The 27,059-nt window shown below is 49.2% G+C and overlaps 1 protein-coding gene across 1 annotated transcript; it reads right to left on the reverse strand.

Annotated features, from left to right (window-relative positions):
* Positions 1–1,386: 1,386 nt before the first annotated feature.
* Positions 1,387–20,282, reverse strand: LOC140534740 (SUN domain-containing protein 2-like). The gene is made up of 17 exons (XM_072656153.1): positions 20,121–20,282; positions 19,244–19,443; positions 18,553–18,687; positions 18,208–18,303; positions 17,844–17,937; positions 16,618–16,688; positions 15,542–15,669; positions 6,864–7,115; positions 6,632–6,709; positions 5,863–5,906; positions 5,346–5,511; positions 4,810–5,031; positions 4,544–4,628; positions 4,219–4,334; positions 3,900–4,067; positions 2,971–3,063; positions 1,387–2,727 (listed from the first exon to the last, which is right to left on the reverse strand). Exons 1-17 carry the CDS (start codon positions 20,252–20,254, stop codon positions 2,614–2,616), a joined length of 2,196 nt encoding a protein of 731 aa, XP_072512254.1. The 5' UTR covers positions 20,255–20,282; the 3' UTR covers positions 1,387–2,613.
* Between the last annotated feature and the right edge of the window lie 6,777 nt (positions 20,283–27,059).

Raw genomic sequence — 27,059 nt, forward strand, 5'->3', positions numbered from 1 at the left:
AAGAATTAGAAAAGAAAAACCAATGAGTGGGGGAGGGTGATGCAGCCATGGCTCCTGTTAAAGGATTTGGGGATTTTAGGGGATAGCAGTGTCTGTGTGAATCACTAGTTAAACTTGATGGTTGGAATGACCAGTGCCTTCCTGAGGGGCATGGAGAGGCCTACGATCTAGGAAGGGGGGTCAGTAATAGGTCAGCCCAAGTCTGTCCTGAGGAGACCACAGCCAGAGGGCAGTGTTCAGGCCTGAGCATCACAGTGTGGGAAAGAAATGACCAAGGTGAGGTGCATTCAGAGAAGGGTGAACAGAAGGATGAAGGGCTCCAAGAACATGGTGTAAGGCCCTTGAGAAGCTGTCAGAGGACCATGAGAACTGTCTTCAGGTGGCACAGGAGATGGAACTCTGCACCTGGAAGCAGGAAGATCCAAGTTCAAATTCTCCCTCAGATACTTACCAGCTGTGTGACCCTGGACAAGTCATTTCACCTCTGTGCCTACATTTCCTCATCTGCAAAATGGGTCTAGAAATGGTGCCTACCTCACAGGGTTGTTGTGTGGATCAAAGGAGATATTTGTAAAGTGCTCGGCACAGTGGCTGGCACGCAGTAGCCACTCTCTAATGCTACTATTTGAAAAGTGATGTGGAAGGGGGATTAGCGTGTTCTGCTTGACCCAGGATGAAAGAACGAGGAATAGTGGGTGGAAGATGCCCAAAGATAGATTTCAGCCTGATTTCAGGACAAATTTCCCAACAACTTGAGCTGTCTGAAAGTGGAAGAGGACGGCTGGCAGTTTGTGACGTGTTTAACCCTTGCTGGAGGCTGTCAAAGGCATGCTGGTGACCCCTTGTTGAGAAGGCTGTAGAGTATATTCTTTCTTTACACCTGAGTTGAAGTGAATAGCAATGCTCAGATAAAGTGTCTGCTGGGTGGCAGGCCTTGTGCTAGCTATGGGGGAGACCAAGGCAGACACAAAGCTCTTTTCCTTAGAAAGCTGTCCTGCTCCTGAAAGATGGAGCAGGCACACAGAGGAATGTCTGTCTGGATAGGTGTGCGTTTATGTATGGATATGCAGACACACACAAGGAAGTATAAAACATCAATTTGGGCGCACTGAGGGAGGATTAAGACCAGGAGAGGCCTTGGGTGAGCTTTAAAGGAGCAGGCAGAAATGAGAAAGCCTCCTCTGGTTCCCTTACCCAGCTTTGCTTCTCCCAGCCCAGGCCTGGGCTTAGCTCCTTCTCGATGCCCAGGACAATCCCTCCCAGGCCTCACTCAGCAGCAAGGAAGCCGCCCTTTAACCAGGGAGTTTCTACCAGAATACCACCTTCTTTTCCCCACTACTCCAAGTTGGCCTCAAGAGCAACAGGTGGACAAGGAGAAGCCACAGATCCCAGGGAAAATTTATATTTGCATAGGCATAAATTAGAATTTGTTGATTAAAAAATCAAAGTAAAGAATTAAACAGTAGCCTTTGTGATGGGGAAGAACTAAGACCCCATCTGTAGGTTCCTACGCAGGGCTGCTCAGACGCCAGCTTCCTGGTAAGCGAACAGAAGCAGAGGGAGCAAACTGGGTTGAGGGCCAGCTAGGGTCAGCCTGCCACTGTCTGCTGGTGACCCCCAAAGCCTGCAGATGAGTGAGTGCCCCTGCTTGCTTCAGGGACCAGTGGCCAGCCCTGTGGTGTGAAGGCCTGCCTTCCCTCCTACAGTAAAAGGCAGGAAGGATGGCAATGTCACTGTGAGGATCCGTGCCTGACAGCCTGCCCCCCAGCCCAAGCTGGAGCTGGAGTGAATATCACCCTGGGCCCCAGGGGGAGGAAGCCGGAAATGAAGCCCATAGCTTTTCTGTCTGATAACAAAGAACAAAGAGATCTATGTATAAATATAAATATCTATCTATATACATAATACAATCGGCCCGCAGGGCCAAAGAATTTGCCCTTCCCCTCCCATCCCAGCCTTAACTCCAAAAAACTAACCCCGACTCTATCCCAATAAACTTAACACCAGGGAATTGTGGCCAGTCCCAGATACTTCAGATTTCAAAGACTGCCCCCATCATGCCCCATGGTAAAGAGAACTATGCATGCTACCATGGACGGGAGCTTTAGCCACCTGCTGGGGCATGCCCAAGACAGACTGTCTACCAGTCTGCCCTTTGGAACTGCCCAAGTTGTCATGCCCTCAATAAACCAAGTTCTTTGACCTAGACTCTTGGGCAAGGTAAGCTAAGGTGGCCTAAGCTGTGGTTCTGAGTGCTGCTGAGCATAATAAGGCCCTCATGATGTCTTGACTCACACCTTCAAGATATCATACATAGCTGTGTATACACCTCCTGAGGGCAGGCAGGGCCTGGTAGGGAGCTGGGCCACCTGACCCTCAAGAGGATGGGGAGTGAAACAAATAGCTGAGCTGGTGATCTCCTCTCCATCAGAGAGGGCAGGGTGGGGCCAAACTGCTCCATGGTGGTAGGCTCCCACCTTGTATCTCTCCCAGAAGTCACAGTGGCCATAAGGGATGAAGTGTGGGAGAGGGCGAGAAAGTGGGATGAAGTGCTTGCTGGGGGAGGGGAGGGGCTGAAGGGGGAAAGAGGGGAAAGGCCCTGGGGGGGAGAGGCTAATTGGCAGGCTTCCCATGGACCCGGAAGCGGTAAATGCAGGTGTACTCAGGGTGACCCCAGTTGCTTAAGATCCGAAGTTCGACCACCTGGTATGGGGCTGTGTCATTGCCCTGTGGGAAGAGGAAACTGGGGTCAGGAAGGCTCGTGATCCCTTGGTGGACATCCTGACCCCAGAGCCCGTCCCCCCCAGGCCTTCTTCAGTGGCTGAATGTTATCCCTCAGGTTGCTATCAGAACCATGGGGTCCTGGCTCAAACTGCAGCTCCTAGCAAAGCCACAGCATCCCCATGGCTGGTGATCTAGCCTTCAAGAGCACCAGCCTCCCTGGGACACTGTGGGGCCAGCCCTCCATACCTGAAAGTGGAAGGTCTGAATGGACTCCCCAGCATTATCATAGGTAAAGTGCCCGAGGGCCACCCCTTCCGACTGTGAATCTTCATTTAGCCCCTACAGAGAAGGAAAAGCAAAGGGAAGGGATGGATGGATGGATGGATGGATGGATGGATGGATGGATGGGAGGGGGTTAGAGGAAAGGTCATGCTGTTAAGACATGAATCCAGATCTATCCAGGGAGGCAAAGGAAGGGGAGGTTGTGGAGGAGAAGGTGGAAGAGGAGGAGGAAGGGGGTGTAGGGGGGGATACATTGGGGAGAGTAAAGGGGAGAAAGCAAAAGCCACCATGATGTTTCCTTCTTTGGTCCCCTCACCTTCCAGCATCTCTCACTAACTCAGTAGACAGATCCTTTTCCCTCCAAGCCCCTGGCCTCCTTCTCTGCCTCTTCCCCTAAGCTGCTGAATGGCTTTGGGACACACAATTTAATTGTAGGTGCCTCAGTTTCTTCATCTATCAGGATTTAGGTCCTGAAGCATCCTGTTCCCCTACACGTTTCTTCTTCTCCTCTGGCTCCACTTTTTTCACCCACATCCTCCTTATGAGGACATTCCAACTCTGCCCTAAGGAGGTGACTGTAGGGAATGGTGCTCATCATCCCCACTCAGCTCCCCCATGGGACACCTGGCCATGGAGGCACCCATGTATAAAGGAGTTGTATAAAAGGACCCTGAGACAGCATTGAAATCTTGACTGCTGTCAGCTGTCCTCTTCTGGCTTCTCTCTAAGAAGAGGGGGAGCAGGGAAAGGGCTGGTTGTGGAGTCCAGAGACCAGCCTCAATATCCCAGCTGTAAAATGGGCACATCCTTCCATTCCTCACCTCACAATGCTGCTGTTAAGAAATGGCTGTCAGGCATACTGGAATGGAGAGCTGCAAGGCTCAGATACTCACCAAGATGACAAAATCCTTGGGGGCGCTAGGGATGTTGCTGATGGGAGACAGGGCTTTGGGTACATGCTCCAAGGTGACAGCAGTGAGGTGGATGCGGGCAGATAATCGAACCACAGCAAAGCCCTGGGGGCCCCGGAATGCCCAGCAGTTGCCAGGGTAAACATCTGGCTGTGGGCAGAAGACAAGTCAGGTGACAAGTCAGGTGGGCAGCCAATGGAATAGATTTCCATTGTGTAATCCTCCCACCTTGAGAGCCCAGCCCCCACAGAAGGTGGGAGATGGCAGAGAGCCAAGCTGGGGGCCCTTTGTTCTGTCATACCTGGAGGATGGCTCTTGGGGACTGGAAATAGTACCACAAGGGGATGCCAAACAGACTGAGAAGGGCCGTCTTGGTATCATAGGTCTCTGAGCAGCGGCTACTGATGATGCTGGCCCCTGAAAGAACAAGAGGGAGAGAAGTGAGGTGGGGGCAGCTGAGGGCTGGCAGGACACAGAGGTAGTCCTGAAGATGAGGGGTCACTGCCAGGGCATCAGCCCTTCAACTGCCCCGTCCCATAAGGGGCATCATGAGTTTTTAATTCCTGCTGTCCCTTAATGGGCAACCATCATGTCCCCAGCCCTCTGGCTTTCTACAGGCTACCTACCTGAGGACTCCAGGGCATAATCCACTAGCCCAATGCGGTCTTCACTGTATCTCTTCAGGGCCTCATTCACAATCTGGTGCACATCCTAAAAGACAGGCATGGATGGACTCATGGGCCTAGCTGCCTGCAGAACTGGCCCAGCCCTTTCACCAGAGGGCCACGTGTGCTACCTGCTCTGCCAGGGCTTCCCCTTCCTTCCCTGGAGGCTCCTCTCAGGGCAAACCCATGACCTCCGACAGGCAGACAGGGAATGGGGCAGGCCTCACCTCCTCTGTGACCCCAGTCACTCCTTCCTTGTGAAGGGTCAGCCTCAGGCTGGCAGCAGCTTCACTGGCAGATTTGACCTGCCCTTCTGCCACCTGAGTGAGGATTCTGTGCTCCAGGTCCCGAAGTTGGGCCTGTACCTCCTCCAGCTGAAGAAGCCCAGCCTTAGCGCCCTTGTCTCGAAGAAGGTACTGACTGATCCAGGCTGGGAACTGAGACTCCACCTAGAAACCACCAGAGACCATCCACAAAACAGTAGAGGTAAGGAAGAAAGAGGGCCGGGACAGGGGACCTGGGGAGGGGGTGTCTAGAAAGACTCTGAGAGCTCAGAGCCTATGCATGTCTTCCTGGTGCCAGGGAAGGGACGGTTGTGAACCAAGTGACTGGCATTTTCCCACTGCTTTCAGGTCTACCAAAAAAGATCTCATTGGACCCCAGTGGACACCTTAGAGGGTTGGGTCTCCCTGGGCAGATGCTCAGGCAGCCCACCTTGGAGAGAGGGGCACATGTGGTCTAAGTGGTGGACTGGAGGACTCACATCACTGCGCAGGGCTGCCATCTTCTGTGGCCAAAGGTCTACTTCCTCTGCCGCTGCAGCCTGTCTCTGGCTCAGGGCTGCCAGTTCCTGTCTCAGGCCAGCCAGCTGGGCCTCCAGTGGACCCATAGCCTTTAATATGTTTTCCTGGAGGGCTTCTTGGGCCAAACTAGACAGTGACAAAAGGAAAAGGGAAGGGCAGCCACTGGCTAGTGACACAGGATAGAGTCAAGCAGAACCACTATCAAAGGGAAAGAACAGAACCAGAGATCTGGGTGCAAGTCTTCCCTGACATTTACTCCCTGTGTGACCCTGGGCAAGTCATTTCCCTCCCAGGCCTCAGGACCCTCATCTGCTCTCTGAGGTCCTTACCAGCTGGGATTAATCCTATGGACATGCTAACCCAAGTATTCTGGCTCTACTGACACCCCCCCAGAGAATCTCAGTGGTGCTTTCTCTGGTCTAGTTTTCTAGCCTTCCTTCCCTCCTCTTCTCTTTGCCAGTTAGTTTGGGGCCTTACCTCTGCCATTCAGATTTTAGCTGGAGCACCCAGCTTTCCAGCTCCTGTAAGGAAGATGATGGCACAATGAGACTGATGAAAACACCAAACCACACTCTGGGGACTCATTGTCTCCTCTGGGTGGACCCTCTGTCTGCTAAGGAGGATCTGAGTCTCTGCAAACTGTTGGGCTCCAGAAATCTTGACCTTGAGTTTGGGCTAGACCTTTCAAAGACTGGACTCCTCTCTTATCATCCCACCAAGAGGAGGCATCTGACAGAGACCCCAACTCAGCTGAGATTAGGCATGAACCACTTTCCCTAGAGTGGTGAGGTCACTTCTCAGTCCCTGAAAAGAGTTTCAAACTCAGCTGTTGAGTTACAGTCTTCTCATTGACAATCTTATCCCTCCCTAGTCTTCATGCATGGATGTGCTCAGTACAGGAAAGGGGTTCCAGAAAGGAGCTACAGGAGGAGGCTTAGGTTGCTTTAGATCAGTAAGCTCTCTGCTTATCCTTCGGACAAGGGGATCCAGAGTCCTCAGACAGGAGCTCTCAGGGACAATGAGTCAATCGAATATGCTCCCATACAAGTATGGAATCTGGCCAGAAACCTGTAAGCAAGTGTTAGGTCTACTGACAGCAGCACCAACATTTCCAGCTACAAGTGACCTCCCCCAAGACGTCTCTGCCCCCTCTCCCCCCCCCCCGCCCCCCTTCATTCCCCCCCCCCCCCCCCGCCCTCCATCCCCTGTGTCTCTGCCTCCAGAAGCGTCAGAGCTTCTGGATTACCTGGGATGCCTGAGAAATCTTCTTTAGAACATTATCCAAATCTTGCCGATGTTCTGCCCTGAGGGTGGTGAGTGCTTCCTGGAGACCACAAAAAAGGAGACAGGCGTTCAACAAGACCCAGAGAACTTGGCAGGTCCTGCCAAGCCCAGAGTGCTGCCTCACCTCAAGACCTCTATGCCTTCCACTAGCTGGGCTTGCCGACCTGGTCTTCTTAGCAGAGCGTTCTCCTCACCTGGATGTGGGCAGTGGTGTCCCTACGGAAGTCCTTCTTCAGGGTGGGTTCCCATCGGCTCAACAGGCCCTCCAGGAGAGTTGAAATATCCTCGTGGCTCAGGCTTTTTCCACCTCCATTCCCACTGGCCCCCTGCAGCTCCAGCAACTCCAGCCTGATGGCCTCCTTCTGCCAACGTGCAGAGTATTCAGAAGCCAGAGTTTCCAGCCGCCTTTCTAGGGCATGAACCTTGGACAGGACATGCTGTTCAGCCTTGGGAACAAGGAGGAAAACACACAAAGATGAAAAGTCTCTTAGGAGGAGGAACAAGGAGCACTGGGCATTTGTTAAGCACCACTGTGTGCCCGAGGTGGGGCTGAGTGCTGAGAACACAAGGACCAAGAAGGAAACCTTTCTTGTGTACGAAGAACTTCCATTTGAATGGAGGAGACAAGGACATTAAAAGCCACCAGGTCGTTTAACTGCTGTCGGCAGATTTCTTCATTTCACACTTACGCTATTTACAAAAACGTAAGCATTGTTGGTCTCCGCCTGAGAATGGAAGTTCCTGGTCAATGGGAATGGTTTCATTTTGTGTACCTGTGTCCCCTAGGCCGGGACCCGGCACTGAGGAAGTGCTTAATAAATACATGTGGGTTGACAGGCTGACTGGAAGAAAGAGCACCAGAATGAATTCTCAGCATGGGGGCAGCCATTTGGGTAGGGTCACCGAGTGTGAAAGGAGTACAGAAGACCAATGAGGCTAAGGCTGGAAAGACAGGGTGGGGCTGTTTTCCTCTGGGGGGCAAAGGGGAGGCCCTGCCATTGACTGAGGAGGGAAGTCACTTGGTCTGCTCTGTTCTTAAGGAAAGTTCCTTTGAGAGCAGAGTGCAGAACAGACTGAAGGCAGGGAGGCCACTCAGGACACTGCGGCAGTGAGCCAGGAGAGTGATGAGGGAGGGCCAGGGTCACCAGGGTCGAAATGGCAAAGAAGCTGGGAGAGCTCAGGGCAAAAAGCCAGGTCAGAGACCTCCCCAAGAGGTACAAAGGAGGCTAAGCATGCAGAAGGTCCCCTCCCCACCAACCACACAGCACAGGGGCAGAACCAAGAGAACAGAGGGAGGGTGGGCATTTTTGATGAGCCCAGCCCACCTCCTCTCTAACCATCTAGATAATGTGCCAGACCACATTCTCATGAGGAAAGCCAAGAAAACATCCCTGTGTGTCATTTCTCCAGCCCAGGGAAGCTTAAGAAATAAGAGAGCTGTGGACACTGAGGTGGGGGCTGGCCAGGAGCCCAACATAATGGCAGCCAGGACAGTGGGAAGCATTTCATTGCCCAAGGATGGTAAAAGGGCTAGAACTGAATCCCTGAGCAGGAGCAGATCCCAGGCTATCCTGGGAGCATGAAGGGGGCCAAATGACTCTTCTAGGCTGAGAGGAGCAGTTATGAGTGAGCGAGGCCCTAGCTGAGCACTGATCAAGAAAGGGGTTCTGCAAAGAGGTTCTGGACCTGAGCCCCAGAGCACAGCTGGGGGCTCAATGTTCACTTTTAGTCCTGCAGTGGGATACCTCGGGTAGGAGACCCAGGCGCAAGAAGAGTCAATAAGTTCGGTCCCTCTGAACCTGCAGAACCTCAAAGTGTGCTAACAATGACTGAGTCCAATAACATTCTACAGAAACTCCAGCACCTGCAAGCCAGAAGACCTAAACCTGAGTCAGGAACTTGCACAACTCAGACAAGAATAGCAGTGAACAGATATCACCACTATGGAAGCACTGAAAGTTTGCGGACTGAACTAAGAAAGCCCAGAGGTGAGCTGAGCCCAATGCCAACATCAAGTTCATAGTCAAGAAATAGGCTGGAAGAATGAGTAAACAAAACTGAACCTGACCACAAAGGGCTACTATGGCTCAAGACAGAAAGACAGAAGAAGCCAATGACTTGAAGATATCTTTAAGCAAATCCTCCAAGAAAAAGGGTAGATTGGATAAGAGTTGAACAAGAATTCCTAGAAGAGTTAAAGAATGAGATAAAAATGAACAAAAAGTGATTTTAAGAGTGGAAGAGGAAAAATTTTTAAAAAGCGGTACAAGAAAGATATGAGAAAAGAATGAATAATTAGTAAAAGAGGCACAAAAATACTGAATTCCTTAAAAATTAGAACTGAGCAAATAGAAGCTAATAACTCTAGGAGACAACAACAAAAAATAAAATCAATTCAAGAGAAAATGTATAGGATCTCATACAAAACTCCAATGACCTAGAAATGGATTGAGGAGAGAGAATTGGAGAGTCATTTGTCTATCCAAAAGCCAGGAACAAAAAAGGAGCTCAACATAATATTTTAAGATATTACAAAGGAAAATGCCCAGATGTGTTAGAATCAGAGGGCAAAGTAGAACTTGAAACCACAAATCATTTCCTGAAAGAAACCCCTACATGAAAACTCCCAGCAACTGTTCTAAATCCAGAACTGCCAGGTCAAGGAGAAAATTCTGCAAATAGCCAGAGAGAAATAATCCAGTACTGTCAGGACACATGAGATTTAGAAGCTTCCACATTAAAGGAGTACAGGGCTTGGGATATCATATTCTGGAGTGGAAAAGATCTAGGATTAGAGCCCACAATAAGATTAAACTACCCAGCAAAACTGTGTATCGTCCTACAGGGGAATAAGGACCCTTCCTGAAATAGAGAACTTTCAAGCATTCCTGATGAAAAGACCAGAACAGAATAGAAAATTTGACATTCAAACACAGAACTCAGGAGAAGAATAATAAGGTGAACATGAGTGAGAAATCACAAGTCACTAAAAAAGGGCAAATTGTTTAGATCCCTTGTGTGGCAAGATGATACATGTAACCACTTCAGAATTTTATGATCACCACGGGTCCTAGAAGCAGTCTAAATAGATAGCGACCTTAATGACTGTATTATGTTGTGAGGATCTCAAAAGAATGGAAGGGTGGAGAAGAGAAATGCACTGGAAGGTTGTGGGGAAGGAGAGAAAGAATGGGGAAAGTTATCTCATAAATGGGGTGCACTAGAAAGAGTTTATACAATGGGAGGGACAGAAGAGGGGAACAGGCAACACGAACCTTATTCTCATCTGAACTGGTTGAAAGAGGGAAGAATACACATACACACACAATGAGATGGAGAGATTCATTTTACGCAAGGAGAAGTAGGAGGAAAAGCGTCTAAGAGAAAGGTGAGGGGGAGGGAAGAATGACGGGATAGATTAAGGGAGGCAAAGGTCAGAAACAAAAGACTACTGAAGAAGGGACAGAGTAAAAAACAAAAGGATGAGTGTAAAAGAATAGCATGGAAAAAAATATACATTTAATGAACACAACTGTGAATGGGAATGGGATGAACTCACTCATAAAATGGAAGAATACAGTTGAATGGATTAGAAACCAGAATCCAACAATATGTTATTTACAAGAAATATGCTTGAAACAGAAAGATACACAAATAGAGGAGTTGGAGAAAAAGAATGGATCTTACAGAATGGATCCTAAAGAATGGATGAGTTAAAGAACAAATCATAGAAATGGTTAACAATTTCATGGTGACAATGACATAACTAAATTTTGGGGATGCAGTCAATGCAGGACTTAGAGGGAAATGTATATTTTCAAATGCTTACATCAATCAAAGAGACAAAGAAACAGATTAAAGAATTAGACATGCAACTAAAATATTTAGAAAACCAACAGATTAATCCCTTCCCAATTAAACACCAAAATTAAAATCTTGAATCGATAGAAAGATGAACGAAATTGAAAGAACAAAACCCCAATGAACTAATAAATAAAACTATAAGCTTTGAGAAAAACAATTAAATAGATAAATCCTTGGCTAATTTAATTTTTACAAAAGAAAACCAAATTATTACATCAGAAAATGAAAACAGTGAATTTACAATCTATGAAGAGAAAATAAAAGTAATTACTAGGAGCTTTGTTGCCCAACTACATGCCAATAATAAAAATGAAAATCTAAATGAAATGAATTTTTCAAATGTAAATAGTCCTGTTTAACAGAGCCCTTAAATAACCCCATCTTAGAAAAAGGAACGAAACAAGCTATAAATGATCTCTCTAAGAAAAAACCCCAGGACTAAATCAAATTTTTCCAAATGATTAAAAAGTAATCAATTCCAACACTAAATAAACGATTTGAAAAACAGGTAAAGATAGAATCTTATCAAATTCTTTCTATGACAAAAATATAATCTTGATACCCAAACCAAGGAGAGTCACGTCTCCCCAAGAGAGGGAACTATAGATCAATTTCATTAATGAATATTGATGAAAAATATTAAATGCTAAGAAAGGAGATTACAGGAATATATCACAAAGATATATTGTGACACTGTGACCAAGCTGGATTGATACCAAGAAGTTGGGCCTGGGTCAATTATTAGGAAAACTATAAATGTAACTGATTATATCAATAACATAAACAACAAATTTATATGATTTCAACAGGTGCAGACAAAGCTTTTGACAAAATGCCTCATCCCTGTTGAAAAACACTAGAAAGCACAGGAATAAATGGAGTCTTCTTTAAAATAAGTATTATCTAACTAAAACCAAGAGCAAGCATGATATGTAATGGGGATAAGCCTTCCCAGTAAGATCACGGTAAAGGAAGAAAGTCCATTGCCAACCATTGCTATTCAGTGTTGTACCAGTTACAGCAACTGCTAGATATAGCAATAAGGCAGAAAAGAAACTGAAGGGAAAAAACTGCAATGAGGAACCAAAACTATCTCTTTTGGTAGATGATACAATGGTTTACCAAGAGAACCCTAGAGAGTCATCTAAAAAACCAGTTTAAAACAAAACCAGTTCAAACAATTACTTAAAGAAAGTTGGAAGCCCATCAAAACCATCAACATTTCTATACATTAATCAAGAAAATCCAGCAGGAAGAGATAGAAAGAGAAATTCCATTGAAAATAACTGTATACAATTGTATACTGTATACAACCTGAGAGTTTGCCTGCCAAGACACACACAGGAACTATATGAACACAATTACAAAACATTCTTCATACGTAGAGATCTCAACAGTTGGAGATGTACTCACTCCTCGTGGGTAGGTCAAGCCAGTAGCATAAAAATGATAAAACTACCTAAATTAACTTATTCAGTGCCATACCAACTGAACCACTAAGAAAGTTCTTTGGTAGCAAAGAACTCATTGACAGAGGAGTGGCTTATGGATACAAGGAAATATGACTATGCTGTACGAAGCCACAACTCTGCTTAATTAGAAGACTTACATGAACTGGGGAAAAGTGGAATAAATGAATGAGGAGAACAAGAAAACAAGCACCACAGACAACCATGGAAATGGAAAGAACAGAGATGACACATGAGGATCTTCTTCCCTTCCCGTCCTGGCTAGGGTGGGAAATACTGGCAGGGAACCTGCATCTAATGCTGGGCTCGCCTGCTGTGTTCTGCTGAACTTTTCTTCCCCTTTTTGGTTTATTCTTTTGCTTAAGGGCTGGCTCTGTGGGAGGGCAAAATGGGAAGGATACACTGAGCAAGGTGGGTCACATGAAAGCAAAAGCTAGAGACAAGTCTTCAAAGTCAGTGGGATGTGTGCGTGTGTGTGTGTGTGTGTGTGTGTGTGTGTGTGTGTGTGTGTGTGTGTGTGTAAAGATGTACCTAATTCAAAATGATTTTCACTAGTAGATCACACAAGCTTTGCAGGGTTTTTCCAAATTCCCTGCTTCTCTTTCTGAGAAGACACACTGGGAAAGGTAGGTTAAGTAAAAACCAATGATATCAAGAAAACTTTTGGAAACACACAACACGATGAGGAGACATGAAAATGGTTTTCAGACTTTGTGGACATGGACAGGGTTAGAGTTGCTTTGCTTGTCCTGGCAAGGTAGAAGTTGTGGCACATTTCAGAGGCAGGAACAGCTTCCTAACAAGGTGAGTCACTGAAAGGGGAAGGAGCTGCCTCAAGAATTTGGGGGCCTCCACTCTCAGGACTGAGCTGAAGAGGGAGGCTGAGGGCCCTTCCTGATGTTTGCCGTTTCACGGGGCCACTGTTTGTATCCTTTAGTCACCACCCTCTTCTTCTCTTGCGCCAGTGGCCTATTTTCAGATCCAGTGTTGCCTTTGGTTTCTTTGCTTGCCAAGAGCCGCTGGTCTCTGAGGGAGGCAGCCTCTAGGATTGCTGGCCTTCTCACTGGAATGTGATGTTTTGGGGCAGCAGTCAAACATCCTTAGGAAACGATGCTATGAGTCAGTGTTCCTTTTGCCGTGCCTGAGTGGTTGACACATCTGAAGAGGAAGGACTGGAGCTGTTGGAGCTGTACGGTATGTTTTTTCCCCTTTTGTCCCCCTTTCTTCTAACTTGCTGGATTTTGACCTTTGTGGGGCCCAGTCACTGATCTGGTCCTTGATGCTGAAATGATTCGTGTAACCAGCATTTCTCATTCCGTGAAGATGGTCCTTTGGTTTCGTTGTGACATCTTTTGGTGCTGATCATGTATCCTGTGCCTGGGGACTTTCTTACTGACAAATAATAGTTGTGTCTTCTTCCCTTGCACGTTGTTTTGTGGACTTAGTACAAGGACAGCCAACAAACACTGATACACTCCCACTAAGTGTAACAGGCTATGCCGAGTGTTGGGGTCACAAGGACAAAATGATCTTCTCAGCTTCCTCCTGGACTTCCTTTGCCCTCTGTTGCCTTATGCTCATTTGGAATAGCAACTATGGGGTTTTTTAGTTGCCTTTAAAAATGTGATGAAATCTAATCCTTGAGGCTGATTTGCCTCCTCCAAATTCTTCTGCCTGTGAGTGATCATTCCACTGATTGTTTTCCCCCCCACATCTGAAAAAAAAACTCCTTGCAGCTGACATGAGAAGTCAGACAAATCAAATTCTGACACTGGCTGTGTCCAAAATCGTGGACCTCATTGTGCATCTGACATCCAGCACCTCATCTGTTGCTGTTTCTAGAGCCATGTCCTTTATCCCACCACTCCATGTCACCCCTCAGATTACACTGGAATAATGTCAACCACTTAGACTGTGGTTGGACTGTGTGAGGACTGAGGGAGACCAAGTACTCTTTGTCCTTCTCTGAGGTCCCCTGACCTCTGTCCACAACCAGAAGGTGGCTGCAGAAGGCAAAGGTTGTTTGGTCTTTTTATCTGCTTCCCAAGTCATCATGACTCCCCAAATCCAATCACCTGGTGGCCAAGCTTCTGGTGGGCAGACACCAGGATCTGCACACAGCCTTCAAGTCTTCCCAGCTTGATCAACTCTGATAGTCTGGGCTCTGCTACCAATTTCTGGAGACCCCCCCCCCTCCAGAATCACTTCACTGTGTGACAAAGTGTTAGGGAAGGCCTTTTGGGGGAGGCAACTATGATTTCAGTTGAAGGCAGCGGGGGAACGCGGGAGGCTGAGTCTTGAGAGGTTGGCATTGAACTGCCCCAGGTCCCAAAGCTAGCAAGTGGCAAAGCTCAAACTTGAGCCCAGGTTTTCTGACCCTGGCTCCCCAGGGATCTGCATATCCAAGGTGAGAGAGTCTCCTAATGCTGCTTGTGAGTGGCCCTGGTGCAAAGATTGATGAGTTTGGAGATGGAAATCCATGGATAAATCGAGGTTACTAAATGAAGGCTTCATTATAGCCTGGATTTATATTCTCATCTCTTGCCCCACAGCACAGACCATTAAGAAGAGACTGTCACCACTGAGATGAATGACCTATCTTCTGCATGACACACACTTGGCACCCAAACAGCAAAGACAAAGAAATGGAAACTACTGGCTTGCCCCCGAACTGGGCAAGAGCTGAATAAATTATGGTGTAAGGATTGAATACAACCGTGCTCTAAGAAACAATGAAATAGGTGGTATTGAGAGAAACCTGAGAAGACTTTGTATGAACTGGTGCAGAGCAGAGTGAGAAGAACCACAAAGAAGCAACTTTGAAAGACTTTAGAACTCTGATCGATGCAGTGACCAAGTACTTTTCTGGAAAATGACCCAACTTCTGACGGAGAGATGGCCTCAGGAGGCAGAAGGAGACATAGATCTTTTAGACATGGCCAAAAAGGGACTGGTTTGCTTAACTCTGCACATTTGTTACAAGTGGTTTGCTTTTCATTTTTCTGAATGGGTGGGAGAGGGAGAAGGGAAATAAAACAGACTTTTGTTCATTACAAAATGGAAACAAAAGCAGCTTCCTCTGGCTAATCCTGCTTCCCCCTCCTCTGATGCCTCATAGTGCTGCAGAGCTGTTTCAAAGACAGCGCTAGGAGAGGACACCACCTGGAAGATCCTGCCAGGCCAGAACTGTCTTCAAAGATGGTATGGTAATAGTCTGTATGGCTGCCATAGAAGAAACAGCATAGCCAACTCCCTCTACTGCTTCACTCCCATCTGTCCTGGTAGATCTCCATTGTACCTAGTTGTTTCCTCATGACTCGGGGACTCCTTCAGGGCAGGGACTGTGGGCTTGTTTGTTTGGGTTTGAATTCTTTCTTTGAATTCCCATCCCTTAGCACAGTGCCTGACACACAGTAGGCCACACTTAAGAAATGGTAGTGGACTGAGTGATTCTGGGGTTGATTGGAACAGACTTGGTTGTGAGCAGACTGTCTGCCTGTCCTGCACAAAGTGTTCCTGGCACTCACCCAGGCACTCACCTGGAAATATGGGGTGGATTCTCCTGCTTCCCACACCTCCTCTCTCCTGTTGCTGCCCTTTGCTGCCCACCAGGACAGCATAGCAGGGTGGAATGTCTGTAGTCCATAGGGGTAAAAATACCAAGCACCTAGCACATGGGAGGAAAGGCTAATGAAGGCAGAGGCTGAGGCACCAGAAGGGAAACATGTCCAGGATGAGGACCTACACCTGGACTGTGTCTGGCAGTGTCACATCCACATGGGCTCAGACCCTGGCCCAAGGAAGGTGCATGCATTATGGGCCCCATGATCTGGAAGGCAAGACCCTTCAGGAAAGGCATCTCTCATGATCCTTTCAGGAGTCATTACACACTTTTGGATTATGAGAAAAATGAGGGACAAGAAGCAGCTGGGGAGAGGACATGGAGAAGTCCTGCCTCCTGGTCCCAAGCCTGGTCCACATACAGCCCTGTCTCTTCTGGAGGATCAGAGTGCTTTCAGGAGATGCCAGCTGAATAGAGGTCCTGGTAACTGACAGCTTGTGGTGTCACCATTCCCAAGCTGGGCTTCATCTCATAGTAGGGGGTAAGTGATGTCATGGTTCCTGAACAGAGTACAGCTCTTTTGGGACCATCCAGGGAGGACCACCCTGTCCATTCTCCCCAGTGAGAAGGGGCAAAGGCCTCCAGAGCTGGCATTGGCTGTGTCCTGCCCAGCTAACCCATTCATTGTGGACTCAGCTCTTCTACCAGTTCCCCCACCCTCAAGTGCCTTGACAGTGACCACTGAGGGGGCAGATCAAACACCCATGTAAAGCCAGCACTGTCATAGTAGGCATGCAGCATGAGTCTGGGAGGCCTGCATACAGAAGATGCACAAGAAAGGCTTGTGGGATTGGATCAAGAGGAGGAGACACAGGCCGTCTATCCCATTTCAGGCACAAGAACTTTCCCATACAAGGCCTGGGTCCCTTTTCCCCTAAAGGCTAAAGGCTCCCCTTCAAAGCTCTGTCTTCCAGACTTGCGTTCAGCAGCCCTGCCCCCAAGCCCTTGTCTGTCTGGGCTGGCAGGGTGCCCTGGGGACTCAGCAAGGCTCACCGTAAGCCAGCGAAGCCAGAAGCAACAGCATCAAGAGAAGCAGAAACAACTTCTTCAGAGTTGAAAAGCTCCTGGATTTCATGGGGATGAAGGAGGAGACATTAGTGCCTGGTCTTCCCCACCAGATTCCTGTGCGACCCTCCCTGAGCTGCTGAGGAAACCAACAAAGGGTGTGCCCCCACCCTGGGACAGCTACGATGGGGAGCTCTGGGCTTTTATGGACAGCCCTCGAGGTCAAGTGGAAGGAGAAAATTTGACCTTGGTCAAATGTGTGAATGTTGTTATGAAAGGTGACAGGGCTGGTGGAAGGCATCTCCCTCCCAGGGCTCTCAGGAATGTGCTTATATGCTAGTGAATTGGGCAGGCTTCTTTTGGCTAAATCATTTCAGTGCTTGTCAAATTGGGACTTGGAAGGAGTAAGCCCTGACAAGGTTGGCTAGTCTCCCTGGGCCTAGCCTGTGGCCCCAAGAATCCAGAGCTAGATAGGGAACCTGCAGCCTGGAGATCACATGTGGCACTTGAGGTCCTCAAGGGTGGCCCTTTGACTGAATCTAGACTTCCAAGAACAAATCTCCTTAAGAAAAGGATTTGTTCTGTAAAACTTGGCCTCAGTCCAAAGGTTGCACCCCAGGACCTAGAAGGCTACATGTGGCCTGGAGAGCGCAGGTTCCCTACCCCTGCTCTAGAGGCTCCTGGACACAGCCCTGGAGGCTGCCTGGAAACCTGGACATGACCCCCCACAGAGAAACTGTAAGGATGGCCTGGCTACCCGAAGGACTGGGAAGAGACTACAACCCCTGGGAGCTCAGGACTTTCCAACTGGCCAAGGTGAAGCCACCAGAGTCAGTGGAGATGAGAGGCAGGAACTACTGAGGGGACAGCTCCTCCAAGATACTCAGGAATAGAGCAGCACCTGTGCTCATGGGGATTGGCATGTGCTGGGGAAGGGTTAACAAGCAGTTCTGAAGGAGGTGAAGGCACACACAACTTGTCCCATCTTCTTCTTCAGTCTAGATACCCAGAGGAGCCCTGACTGGTAGCTGACACTCAGGAGCAGGTTCAAGCTGGTTCCAGCTGATTCCAGCACACCCCTGACCCTGACCTGACCTTCTGTCATAAGATTCATGGCACAAAAGTCTCAAAAGCTGAACTGAGCTCAAGCGTGGTGAAGCTTTTTCAAGCATGGGTTCTTTGGTTCTGGCAGAGCCCAGGGAGGCCTCACTGACCTGGTTAAGACAAAGACGTCCAGCAGGGAGGCAGCTGTGGTCAGGCGGTAGCAGGTAGTGCCCAGCCACCAGTAGAACAGGCCAAAGAGCCAACCTGTAAAAGTCCCAGCAGAGGGGTTCAAAGGCTTCGCCCTCCTATCCCAGAGTTAGCTTGCTCCCAGCCTGCCCACTCTGCAGCTGCTCCTTGAATCTCCCAAGGCTTTCTAGCTGTGCCTGGGGATCCTGCCATAAAAGCCTGTCTCCACACACTGTCCTAGGGTTAGCACCCAGGCCTGGTGTGCCCCAGCATAGGAATGAGGAAGCTCTTATGGGCCCACAGCAGGGACTGCCCTGGGCAGTGTGCCCACCCACTCCCAGAACCCACCTGGAAAAGTGATGGCCACCCACAAGAAAGCGCCAACTTGGGAGGCAGCATTCCTTAATGAGGATGCTGAGCCAGGCTGGTCCATAAGTGTGTGCCCTGCAGGAAAGTGAAGACATGAGGAGCCACCCAGAAGGAGACACAAGTGGGCCTCAGGCATCCCCATTACCATGCTGAGGCTTGGGCCCTCCCAACCTCCAAACCCCCACCTGGAGCCAGACTGCAGAGTTCTCTATCCTTTTATCTGAAATCTATGTTCTCCCCATCCCCCCTGGATGGGGCACCCTTCAAAGTACACGGGGCAGCGTCCAGGGGATGGAGTTCCAGTAGGCAGGAAGTGCTGCCTACCTGCAGAGTCATCCTCCGAGGAGTATCCTGAGGAAGATCCATAGATATCATAGGTGACTTTGCCCTCATTCAGTCCATTGATCTTACTCTTCTCAGCACCTCCCAGGCCTCTCCTCCTCCTCACCAAGTCCCCACCTGCACAGAGCATGGAGGTGCCTGATAAGCAGGGAGCTTCAGGCTTCCAGCAACAGCAGCTGCCAGAGGTGGAACACCTGGCAGAACTTTTCAGAATTCAGACTTCCCACCCCTTTGGGGGTCTGAACCCAGAAGCCCCCCCCATGTGGTTTAGGGCAGGAATGGAGTTCTGCACAAGGGCAAAATCCGGCCCCCTTCCTATTTCTGTATGAGGTAAGAACACTTTTTATGTTTTTAAGTGTAATGGAACTTTACTGAAACATGTAAAGATGATTTTTAGCTCATTGGCTGCACAAAACCAGGTGGCCTTCTGCCTTAGGAGGCATGGTTATTGTCAGCCAGATCTGGAAAAGTGCCATCTATGGGACTGAGGGGCTTCAGGAGAATGGAAGGATCTCCCACCTGGGAGGATCCAGGGAGATGAGCCAACCTGGAGGAGTAAGGTAACTCCCAACAGACACTAGCCTCCTTAGGAATCTTTAGAAGACAGGGAGGAGCTCCCTTCCTTCTCCCCAGCCCAAGCCCTCGGGTTTGTCAAGCTCTGGCCAGAGCTCACCACGTTCACTCCAGTAGACATCGCTGTTCAGCTGATCTTGTAGGATGGAGCTTTTGTCCACCGAGGCGACCCGGGGGCCCCTGACGTAGGACTCGCTGACCACTGATTCACTGTAGTAGGTAGTGTGAGGATTGGAAGCAGGGCCCAGGTGAGGGGCTGGTGAGAGGCGTTTCACACTGCCAGATTTCCTCTTCAGAATCCTGGGGGGCGCCAAGCATGAAGAGCAAAGGAAAGAGGGTGAAGGAGATGAAGCAGGAGAAAAACAGGGGGAGAAAGGCCTGGAGGAGGAAGAGACTTTCAAGGAGCTTCTAGGATGAAAAGAAATGATCCCCAAAGCCCTCTTCTGTTCTTATTCCTTCAACAGATGAATCCTTTATAACATTGGAACAAATCCCCAGCTCCCATGGGCCAGGCAGGGCCTCTTTCCAAATGGAACCACCATGATGAGGTACAAGAGGAGCTAAAGCCACCTGAACCTGTCTCCTCCCCCACAGGTCCATCACCCCCATGGCTTCCTATGCTCTTGCTAGGCCCTGCAGCTCACCCCAGAAACCGTGGGTACTGGGCCACATGATGGTTGTTCCCTGCCCAGCTTTAAGCCTCAGTTTCTGGCCCTCTCAATGCTCAAAGTCACCCCTCCCTAGTTCCTGTTCTCAGAGAGTGAAGGCAGCAGCAGCCCAGGTTGGGGTAGAAGGGGAAGAGACGGTGCTGGGGACAGGAAATTCTCGCATTTGTGGGGAAAGAAAGCACTAGAGTGATGTTTCCACCAAAGATGGGGGCAGGAAAGAAAGGTGCACATGGAAGCTGGCCAGGCCCTTGGCTGCCCTGAGTGGTTGTGATCTGGAAGATGACCTAGGGCCGCTGTGGAGTGGCTTACCTTAAGGGACTGTCCTTGAAGGCAGTGTGCTGACCAGCCACCAGGGAACTTCCTCCACTGCTGCTGCTGCTGCTGCCTCCATCATCATCAACATGGTAACGATGGCTCAGGCGCTGACTGCGTCGAGACATCATCAAAATCTCACTCTAGAAGTGCTAGAAATTCCTGGAAGAAGCAAAAAGTAATGAGAAGCTGTGCTTACTGACTGACTAGGTGTGATTTTCTGGGACCCCCTGAGAAGAGCCTGATGGGGGAGACGTTGAAGGGGAGGGATGGATTCCTCCAAAAGGAAAGCTGGCTGCACTGGGACAGAGAGGCGCTTTCCTAAAGAGTTTCTGAAGTGTCTCCCAGACGCTGAGGGTGGCTGCTCACCAGGGCCAAGCCTGCCAGCTTTGTGCCTGAGCTGGCCGTGACATCTTCTTGCAGGTGGCTTCCCTGGTGAAGCGCTGCCCCCACTCTCTCTCCAGCCTCCATTTGGAATGTCTCCCTTGGTGTCTTTACTGAATCTGGGGTTTTGACACTTGCCTTGGGATTGTTCTCAGGTCGCTTCGCACACACACAATTTCCTTCTCGCCATAGTTGTTAACTCTGAGGGAAAGGCCTGCTTTCCCTTCCATGTCTTTGTTTCCCCTCATCCCCAACAGCACCCAGTTCTGTGATCATTCTGGAGGGTGGATGGGGTCCAAGCTAACCATCAGATACTAACCCCACCCCTTAGGTCATGTGTTTCTTTAGTAAGAGCCCTCAATGGACAACTGGATTATTGAACTCATTTTACAAATGAGTAAACAGACAAGTGGTAAATTCTCCAGGGGTCCCCATACCACCAGGAAGAGCCTCCAAAGCAGGCCCTGGGCCTTCCTGTCCCCCAGCTCCCTCAGCTCCAACCTCACTGCCTCCTCAGGGATTTCTGAATTGTCAAGGATTGCACAAGCAAAGTTTCAGTGACAGAGGGCTGACACAAAAGGGAGGCTGTCCCAGCCTTAGGAGACATGGATGTCATGAACATGAATTAGACCACCCCTAACTCAGATTACAGACGAGACCAGGTTGTAGGGGATCTCAGCTTGGTTTCCTAGTCTATCCATGCTATAAAACCATCTCTAATATACCCAGCCTTGATTTTGGAGGGCCTGTGACCTTTGCCAGAAGCTGTATTCTGGGGGTTACTGCTTTCATTTCCAAGATGCTTGCTTGGGTCGTGGGACAGAGACCCCAGTGGATGTCTCTGCCAGTTGGGAGAACAAGAAGGCCTGGTTTGGCTAGCAGGGAGAGTTCCTACTAGACTTGTCCTAAAAAGCAAGAAACCACATGTCTCCCTGGCTAAGGAAGCCCATTTGGTCGACCCGTGAGCTTCTCTGAAGATAGGGTGCCCACTTGGCAAGGACAGGAAGAGGGAAATCGGCAGCAGCCAAGGCAGACAGCTGGCCTGATGTCCCTTGCTAGCTTCCACCCCCACATGGTAATCAAGTCTGCCCCACTGGAGTCTTTGAATGCCCACCCACTCGGGCATCAGCATCAGCTCTCACCCTCCCTCCCCCATGCTTGGGTGGAGTCTTTGCCCGAGGCCTCAAACAAAGCAGTACAGCTAGTAGTCAGGCTGTTGTGGATACAAACCTAACCACATCCCAGGGGAGGCCTGAAAAGGCTGTATGGGCACCCCCCAAATTGCCAAGGAAAGCCCCCGGTCTGCCAGGTAGCCTTATCTTCAGCATTCCAGTATCATAAAGACAGAGAATCTAAGCTCTTGACTATTCTGAATTCTACAGTCAAAGGGAAAAGCCAACCCTACCCTCTGTCATCATAATCTAATCCCTGCTCTGCCCTCCCCCCCTCAAAAAACCCCCATGTTTTGAACAGCACAAGGCATGGTTGCAGGCCCAGTAAAGGCAGAACTCTCTCTCTGCTACTACTTCCTATGCTGACCTACAACCATAGAATATGAGTATTGAAAGGGCCCTTGGAGATTTCAGAGGCAGTCACAGTACTGGCCCCCAATAAGGTGGCGCTCATCAAGAAGAGTCCTTTGTTTTCATGTGAGAGGATAAAAGCCCAGTTTAGAAAGATACTGCCTCATCTGCCATCACATGGTCACCAGCAGGGCCAGGGTGGTGTTAGAACCTGGGGCACCTGCCCCCTACATCCCTCTGCTTTATCCTGACTCACCCCACTCCATCCTGTTATGTGCAAATGAGAGCTGATTTTACCCAGAATCTCACTAGTCTCCCACAGTCTCCTGGGGACTGTCAGGCCAAGATGCTACCATCCCCCTGCCTTGAACCTTCACATGCCTCCCCAGCCAAGTGACTTTCATCTGAAGGCCACCTACTGTCTTGCTCTGGCAGTCACTGACCCACAGGGATGGACTCCTGTTGGCTCAGGCTGGTGAGCACACAGGATCTGCCCAGACTGTGAACAGAATTTGCAGGGCCAGAGATGGACAGACTCTTCCAGGCTGCCCAGAAAGGGCCTGGGGGATTGGTAAGGTTTCAACCACAAACATTGACACTTTTCAATAGCTCCAGCGTGGAGCAGCCTGGCCTTCTCTCATCTGCCCAGCGATGACCCACAACACCCTCCACAGTCCTTTTCAGGATCTGCTAACCCAACGAAAAGGGATCACTTGCACGTGCCGGGAGTCTGAGTTTGGTTCAGCTCTGCAAAGTTCAGGGGAAGTGGAGGGAAGTGGCCAGTGGCCTGAGAGGATTTCCTTCAGGGAGGAACTAGGAAGGGGGCCATGATGCTCCGGCAGGGTCACCCAGTGAGCCAGGGGCAGCAGGCCCTTCATCCTGGGAGGATCATCCCCGGGCTGGGGTTGCCCCACGTTAGAGGGTAAGCTGGAGGGCAGCTGGCCTCTGGCACTGGGAGGATGAGCCTGGCCAAGACCAGGCAAAGAGTGGGTGATGAGTCCCAGTCTGGCCAGCCAAGGGGGGCATCTGGGGCCAGGGGACAGGGTGCATCAGGTCTGGGCACGGGACTGTTGCCAGCTCTCCCACCCTCTCCAAATACACACAAGTCACACAGACACGTGTATGCACACACTCACTGGGAAAATCAACACAACTTTGGCCCAGAGGGAGGTGGAAAGGCATGCCAGGCCTTGGCACTGGGAAGTGAGTCCGGGCCTGGGCAACTCCATTTTGGTGTTGTTTGTGGGGAGAGGAAGCAAGGGGGCAAGCAGGCCTGGCACCGAGGGACCCAACTCAGTTACCGACATCCCTGGATGCTGGGGATTTGGGGGAGAGGTTAGGGGATGAACCAGAGGCAGCTGCACCAGGGGCAACTCTGGCGGGAGAGCTGTGCCCAGGTTTGGGGGGCAGACAAGGGGAGGGGCCGCCTCTGTGCCCAGGTTTGGGGGGGCGGCCGTGTCCTGGCACAGAGGAGGGCACCGTGCCCGAGCCGTGGCCCCTCCCCCGCCCCCTCCTCTCCCGGCCCTGACCCGCCCGGGTACATGCAGAGAAGGTACCTGCAGAAACGGCTCCGACCCTCCCCCGCCCGCCAGCCGCGATCGCGTCCGCGTCGGACGCTACCGTGGACACGCGGGAGGAACATTGGGGGAACGCGGGGCGAACGTGGGGCGGGCGGACAATGGGGCGCGGGGGCAAAGCGGTGGCGAGCTGGGGCGGGGGCGCGCGCGGGGAGTGGGTCCACGTAAACCTCGTGTGTGAATTCCACAAATACCTTAATATCTGTTTTATTTCTCAACATCCTTTATTTGGGTGCCGATTACACTACCTTCTTATCCTCCCACTCCAGCTCTTAAAAAAATGGAAATAACTTGAGAATGGTTGGAATCATTCGATTTCCCATAATTAGGTCTAACTCGCTTCAATATTTTAGATTCAAGTGTAAATTTCTGCGTGTGTGTGTGTGTTTGTGTGTGTGTGTGTGTGTGTGTGTGTGCGTGCGTGCGAGTGCATTGCAAGCAAGCTATGTTGCAGGTAAGAGAAAGTACAAGGAAGGGATTGGCATAAATGAGCTGATACAATCTTCTCCTTTACTTCTATTTTCTCTTTTGAGGAGAATGATCTCTGGGATAGGAAGGATCGGACACCACAATGGATAATGGGGAATGGAAGCCCCAGATCAGTGTGGAGGTGGTAAGTCCATTCAGCTCTGTATAATCTGAGAAGTTCTTGCTACATTGTAGGGACTGAGATACAGAAAGAGCAGTGAAGTGGCCTCTGTCCTCAGAGAGCGTCTCTTCTGTTCCGTGTACATGAATGAGTCAGTATGAGGATGGCGAGAACCCTGACAACTGGGGCAGGGAAGGCATCGGACAAGAGGAGGCTGCTGAGATAGGAGCATGAGGATCCTGAGCAGTCTTAGCTATGGGCTCGCCACCAGGTGGTGACTTTTGGCCATGGCAATTCCTAAAACAAAAAGACAAAATTTGTGGGCATCCCTCTTGTAGGACTCCAGTGATAACAGACAGTGTCAGAAAAGGAAGCAGAAGGTGGCTATGAAATTGCAGCTTTGAACCTCATTTTCTTTTCTATTTAAAAAAATACTTCTTTTCAGCATTCACTTTTATAAGGTTTTGAGTTCCAGAATCATTTTCTCCTTTTGTCTCCCCTTCCCTTTCCCCAAGACAGAAAACGCTCTGATATAGGCTATATGTGGACAATCATATTACGCGCGTTTCCACATTAGTCATGTTGTGAAAGAAGAATCAGAAGAAAAGGGAAAAACGAGAAAGAAAAACAGAGAAAAATAGTGCTCTTAAATCTGCAGTCAGACTTCACAGTTCTTTGTCTGGAGGTCGATGTCATTTCTTCCAACGAGTCTTTTGGAATTGTCTTAGAGCCTTGTACTTCTCAGAAGAACGAAGTCTATCAAAGTTACTTATCACACAAAGTGGCTGTTACTGTGTACAATGTTCTCGTAGTTCTGCTCACTTCACTCAGCATGAGTTCATGTGAGCCTTTCCAGGTTTTTCTGAAATCAGCCTACTCATCACTCTCATAGCACAGTAGTATTCCACTCCATTCATACACCCCAGCTTGTTCAGCCATTTCCCAATCGATGAGCATCCCTTCAATTTCCAATACTTTGCTCTCACAAAAAGCTGCTATAAACATTTTTGTGCATGTGGGTCCTTTCCCTTCTTTATGATCTCTTTGGAATACAGACCTAGTAGTGGTATTGCTGGGTCAAAGGGTACATATAACACAGTTGTATAGTCCTTTGGGTATAGTTTGAACTTCAGTTGAACTGCACTTCCTTAAATGTGAGATCCTTCTCCATTGATTCCTATTCAGCATTCCATTGGAGGATAGCATGTGTATCAATATTGACATTTTTGCTATAAATGAAGCCACAGAAATCAGGAAATGGAAGGATGGCTCACAGGCTCTTTGAGAAATCAAGAAAAGGATTGATATCATTGGATCTAACAAACAAGAAGTGACTCAGGTGATTCAGCCTACTTACTTTACAGATCTCATTAGCCAAACACAAATACAGCAGCTCCCGAAACCTCCTTGGAGCTTTGTAGTCAACATCAGAGCAAAAGATGAGGTCAAGAAATTCTACGAAAATAAACGGTAGATTTCTCCAGATGAAGTCAATATACACCTTGATATTTGGTGATTTCAGTGCAAAGGTGGGGAGAGAAAATGGCAAAAAAGACATTGCAAAGTGTAACCTAGGATTAGGAAAGGAAAGAGTTCAGTCATCTATGTAGCAGAAATACTTCTTTCAGGAAGAGTTAGAAGAATTGAAAAAAATTTAATTGCAGGAATTTGAATCGTATATATTTATTATAAGGGTTTTTTTTTCCCATAAATAAGGGAGACCAGAGGTGGATTTTCGTTAAAATGAAAAAACATGAGTGGGGTGGCGGAGCCAAGATGGGGGACTAGAAAAACACACTTATGTAGGGTCTCCCCACACAGCCCACAAAATACCTGTAGAGAGGGACTCTCAACAAATCATGGAGCAGCAGAAGTGGAGAACAACAGAGTGGAGGAGATTTTCAGCCGACGGTGACCTGAAAGGCCCACAGAAACATCGTTTTAGCTGGACGCTGAGTGGAGCGTGGAGCCCAGCCTGGCCTTGCCCGCCTGATGTGGCGTGGAGCAACATGATGAGACTCTGGAAGGAGGACACCTCAGGAGTGGAATTTCCAGTTGTGGAATCTCCAGTTGCAGCAGCAGGTTCTCAGATCCCTCAACCCACAGGCGCCAAAGATCTGTGATGTGGTTTATTCAGTTGGCCAGGAAGGGAGCAGGGCCTTCCTATAGCTCCAGCAGCAGGCAGCAGCCACAGAGGGTGCACAGCAGCCCATACAGCGTAAAAACCCCTGGGGGCACTGAAGAGCTGAGTCTTACCTCAGCCCTGGGTGGAGGACCTGGCCTAGCTGGTCTTTGTCTCACACTGAATGGCGGCCCTGCCTGTTGGGGTCCCCTAGACCATTTACGGGAACCCCTGACCGCGACCCAAGGCTCTTGTCCAGCAAGAGGCCTTGATCTCGTGAGTAATGAAATGGGGCGGGAGACGAAGGTGGTGAAGACTCCGTTTATTTCATCTCATTCACATGCATATGTAGTCTTTATGTAAAACATTCCTAAGCCTTACGTTGAACCTATCAGCTATCACCTTTCACATTGAACTTATCACCTATCACCTTTCCTTATATGGGTGTCTTCTCCACTGGACATCTGGAGCCAGGACAAAGAACTGCCACGTTGCAAACAAAGACGAGACCCTTCCTCCTGAAATCCATCTAGTTCCACCCCTACTGACAAGCCCCTAGGTTATCTAGGCAGGCTCTCAGTGTGGCGTCCTGAAATGGATAGGGGTTGGCTCTAACTCGTCCCGTTACACCTGCCCATACAGCTTATCTGAAAATCAGCCCCCAGTGCTGACTTGATGGAACTGGAGGTTAGGTGGCTGTGGAGAGGTAATTGCTAAGATTCTGGACATAAAAATCCCTTT

This window comes from Notamacropus eugenii, chromosome 3, assembly GCF_028372415.1.
Source record: "Notamacropus eugenii isolate mMacEug1 chromosome 3, mMacEug1.pri_v2, whole genome shotgun sequence".
In the NCBI taxonomy this organism is placed as follows: domain Eukaryota; kingdom Metazoa; phylum Chordata; class Mammalia; order Diprotodontia; family Macropodidae; genus Notamacropus; species Notamacropus eugenii.

What these genes read in the sequence shown, in the direction of transcription:
- LOC140534740 (XM_072656153.1), bottom strand. Translation starts at nt 20,254, where the DNA reads ATGATGTCTCGACGCAGTCAGCGCCTGAGCCATCGTTACCATGTTGAT. An exon ending in AATCCACCCCATATTTCCAG is followed by an intron (nt 7,116 to 15,541) that starts GTGAGTGCCTGG and finishes CTTGTTCCCAAG; the next exon opens with GCTGAACAGCATGTCCTGTC. An exon ending in AGATTTCTCAGGCATCCCAG is followed by an intron (nt 5,907 to 6,631) that starts GTAATCCAGAAG and finishes TCTTCCTTACAG; the next exon opens with GAGCTGGAAAGCTGGGTGCT.